General features: G+C 39.8%; 1 protein-coding gene across 1 annotated transcript; it reads right to left on the bottom strand.

Annotated features, from left to right (window-relative positions):
* Positions 1-800: 800 nt before the first annotated feature.
* On the bottom strand, positions 801-2,249 carry LOC119414532 (anaphase-promoting complex subunit 15). The gene is made up of 4 exons (XM_037681627.1): positions 2,036-2,249; positions 1,492-1,551; positions 1,265-1,405; positions 801-984 (listed from the first exon to the last, which is right to left on the bottom strand). The coding sequence occupies exons 1-4, from the start codon at positions 2,153-2,155 to the stop codon at positions 937-939; spliced, it is 369 nt and encodes a 122-aa protein (XP_037537555.1). The 5' UTR covers positions 2,156-2,249; the 3' UTR covers positions 801-936.
* Between the last annotated feature and the right edge of the window lie 1,518 nt (positions 2,250-3,767).

Below are 3,767 nucleotides of genomic sequence, written 5' to 3' on the forward strand. Positions count from 1 at the left end.
ATTAAGAAAAAGCTCATTTTATGGACTATTACAGTGCACATGTGAGGGAAATGGTTTTCTCCAAACATGTCACTTTTGTGTGCATGTTTTAGGCAGACAGCAGCTGGAGAAAGGAGAGAATCTTGAATGTGCCTATCTATAAGAAGGACTGTGAACAATATATATAACAATATTTTACAAAAGAAGACGCTGGAATAAAAGGAAACAAAAGTGAAAGCAATTTTAATTATAACTCTATGTACCTGTATGTCATTTACAATAACTTATTCTACTGACTGAACTTCTGTGTATACTCAATCAGCTGTTTGGAAACTCGCAGTAGCACATGACTGAAGATAACCATCCATTTTCTTCATTTGTCTTTTCTTTTCCTAGTCAAAGGTGAGCTGGAGCCAATCTCCAGCAGTTACTGTAGGAGAAGTGGGGTTAACCCTGGGCAAGTCGCAAGTCCATCATGGGCACACGGAGACAAACAAGAAGATAATAACGCTCTCAGTCACAGGGACAAGAGTTGACTGATCAAAGTTTCAAAAAACATCAGCTGGCCAATGTGTGCAGCAAACTCTTCACAAAACAAAAGCACGGCATTTATGAGTCCAATTTATGGCACTTATGGCACCAAGCAGGCTTAGAGATGCCTTGACAGTTTCAAATTTTGTAAAAAGCAGACAGAAACTTAGATGTACACCCGCGGCTGTATTTTCATAATAAATAAACCCGTGCAAGGTAGCCTGTCTCACAGCAATGTCCAAAAATGTCTTTCAAGTCTGATGGATTACAGCTTGAAATGAGACACAAGTGCTGACCTTCTCCTGAAGTATCTTACGATGATCCAGTCATGTTCTCATCTTGCACGGCCAAAGAACAAACACATCTGTGTCACAGAGTGAGGAAGCAGCTGGCACATCTGACTTGATAGTTTGACTAAGTCGAGTCTTAAATCATCCACTGGTCCTGGTCTTGGTCTGCCCCTTCCATGTCCACCTGAAAAAATAAAATTCAGCCAGATTAAACACATTTGCAGGGGCAGCTGTGGCTGAGTGGTTAGAGCAGTCGTCCTCCAATGGGAGAGCTGAGGGTCCGATTCCACCAGCAGTCACATGCTGACGTGTCCCTGGGCAAGACGCTGAACCTCCTCCGATGTGTGTCCCATCGGTGTATGAACGTGATGAAAGTTATGACATAATAATTTAAAGAGTTATGTATTTACTGTGTCATGAACCCTCGTGCTGAAAATGACTGTACAAAGGACAAAAGCAAGCACCTCATTGATCTCGCCATCATCAGCTGACTCATTGTAGTCATTCATCTCATCCATGTCCTGCATGTCTTCTTCATCTTCTGAGTCTTCTTCACTGTCTTCTTCATCCTCATCGTCTTCTTCTTCCTCCTCTTCATAGCCTGCCTGGACTCGTCAAATACAGACAAAAAGACACATTTAAAACAGCTCACAGACATGTCGTGGAATCTGTCAAATGTTCATGATTTTACCTCAAAAATAGGTTTACCGATAGGCATCAGGTTGTTGTCTTTCTCAGCGATGCTCTGCAGCTGAAACACAACACAGAGATACAATTTTAAGGTCGAACATTCAGTGAAATAATAAGTAAAATCATCATACCCTTAGAAGAGACAGCTTTATAGCTTTTTGGTCTGATCTGGTAAATGATGTTATGCACGACCTCATCCTGTGTTAGGACTCAGAGAACGTGTCACGGATGACTCTCAGCCACCACCACAGCAAATTCAGAATAATAACTGTCAAACTGACTGAGCTGGAGCAAGTTTTCACTGCCTGAGGTTAATTAGCTGTGGTGACAATCTCTTGAATTAGTTTTAGACGTACAACTAATGATTACTTTCAGAAAATGGAACTAAAATGTGTCCACTAGTTCATGAGATATTTGGCTAACGCTACAGACGCACAGATAAAAACATGATCTCTCGCCTTCAGCAGCGGGCGATAACGATAGAGTTAAACATGAAGTTCACTTGATGAAGTGAGGAAGCCACGGTGCAGAGGACGAGGACTGACCCAGGCTTGGTGCTGCTGCTCCTGCTGCTGCAGCTCCGGCTCGTCCACACACGGTCGGTCCAGATTGAACCACAGCGACTCGGTTATCCGCGGGAGCAAAGAGGGAAACAGCGTGGACATGGCTACAGACCCACACACGACGCTTTACACAACACACACTGAGCAAATGTGGGCGGAAATCAGCGAGCTAACGCTTAAAATATCTCCATGACCATGAAACAGAACGCTCGGTGTAAACACAAACACCAGCAGGAGGAACACAAAAACGGATCGATATTTCAAAAGTCAAAGCCTTTCTAAAATATTATTTTGCTTCTAAATAGTATCTAAATAAAAGTTATTAAAGTATAATCAAATATTAAACTAGCAATGTTTATTTAGTTTAACATGTCTGTGCCTCCAAGTCTCTCGCTGTAACTTGAAATCGGTTCAAATTTACCCGGAAGTAGAATGTGCTCGTCTATAAAAAGTCCCCTCCGGAGTTTCCGCTCGGGAAATATGATTTTATGAATGAGTTTATTGTTTATTTATTACATTATGGGATTTGTATGTGCTTGTTTCTTACATACAAAACAATACATTGTTCTTTTGACCATATTTAGTTTTTCTAAGAACTTTTTGTTAATCTGTAAAACAAAACTTTTTCATCCTTTTGTCAGAGCGTTTTATTTTATTAGGAGTAATTTTTTTATTATCTTTAAGCTCCTCACCACAAATCACTTACATGTTCTCCCTCAAATCTAGTCAGTGCTTTACTTGTATTAACATTAATCAATCATTAAACCATATGAATATTAGTCAGATGGGCGTTGGTTGCAACCTGAAAGCCTGATTCTTCCTTGTAGACTATTTCCCCCAAACATTTGTAGACGGTGGAGGAAAATATGATACAGTATCTACTTTCTCTCACTTAGGATTTCCAAGACAACATAAAAAATGAGTTGGTGTTTACCAGGTTTAAGAATTGTTCAGATCTAATCTCAGGTGCAGAAAAAAACATTTAACTTTTTAAGAAAAACACAAAAGATATTCCTTGAATTGAGCTGAATGAAATTTTCACACAGAACTTGGATCAAAAGTTAAAAAGGTTCCTGAACTGCCAGAAGGAACCAAAGCTTAAGGGTCGCATGCAGTTGAAGACGAAGAGTGGACAGCTGAGAGGTTGACTTGAAGATGTTAAAGAAGTTCTGCTCCTGCAGAGCTGCTCTGATGAAAAACAAAATCCAGGTTTGGTTTCATGAAGGACATCCTGCTGGTAGGAGACGTACATCTACTCAACTCTGCTTGTATGAGGTTGAGGATTTTGGTCATGTTTGCGGTCGCCACACTTTAGCTGCATTATAACTTAAACCAGCTCAGTGTCTTACAGTATTTTGGGCTGCTTTTAGCACGTTATGTTTCGTAAACTGAGGAAGTGGATTTAGTCTTTCTGGGTTCCAAGACAAAACAGGCATGATGCTCTCCACTTCAACTTTTTCTCTTGTTTTTCAACCTATGTTTTAATCTATGTCAAGTCAAAGCTTCAAACTCATCAAAATCTCTTTCCAGCCGTTTAGTAAGATGTTGGTTGAGTTAATCTAACTCTAATATTTTATTCAGAATAGAACACAATTCACAGATCAAAAGTTTAAACTGAGAGAATGTATAATTTTAAGGGAAAAATCAGTTGTTTCCGAATTTCATGGCGTCAACAAATCCCAAAAAAGTTGGGACAAGTCCATTTTTACCACTG

The sequence above is a fragment of the Nematolebias whitei genome, chromosome 9 (genome assembly GCF_014905685.2).
Source record: "Nematolebias whitei isolate Nwh7 chromosome 9, NemWhi1, whole genome shotgun sequence".
Lineage (NCBI taxonomy): Eukaryota > Metazoa > Chordata > Actinopteri > Cyprinodontiformes > Rivulidae > Nematolebias > Nematolebias whitei.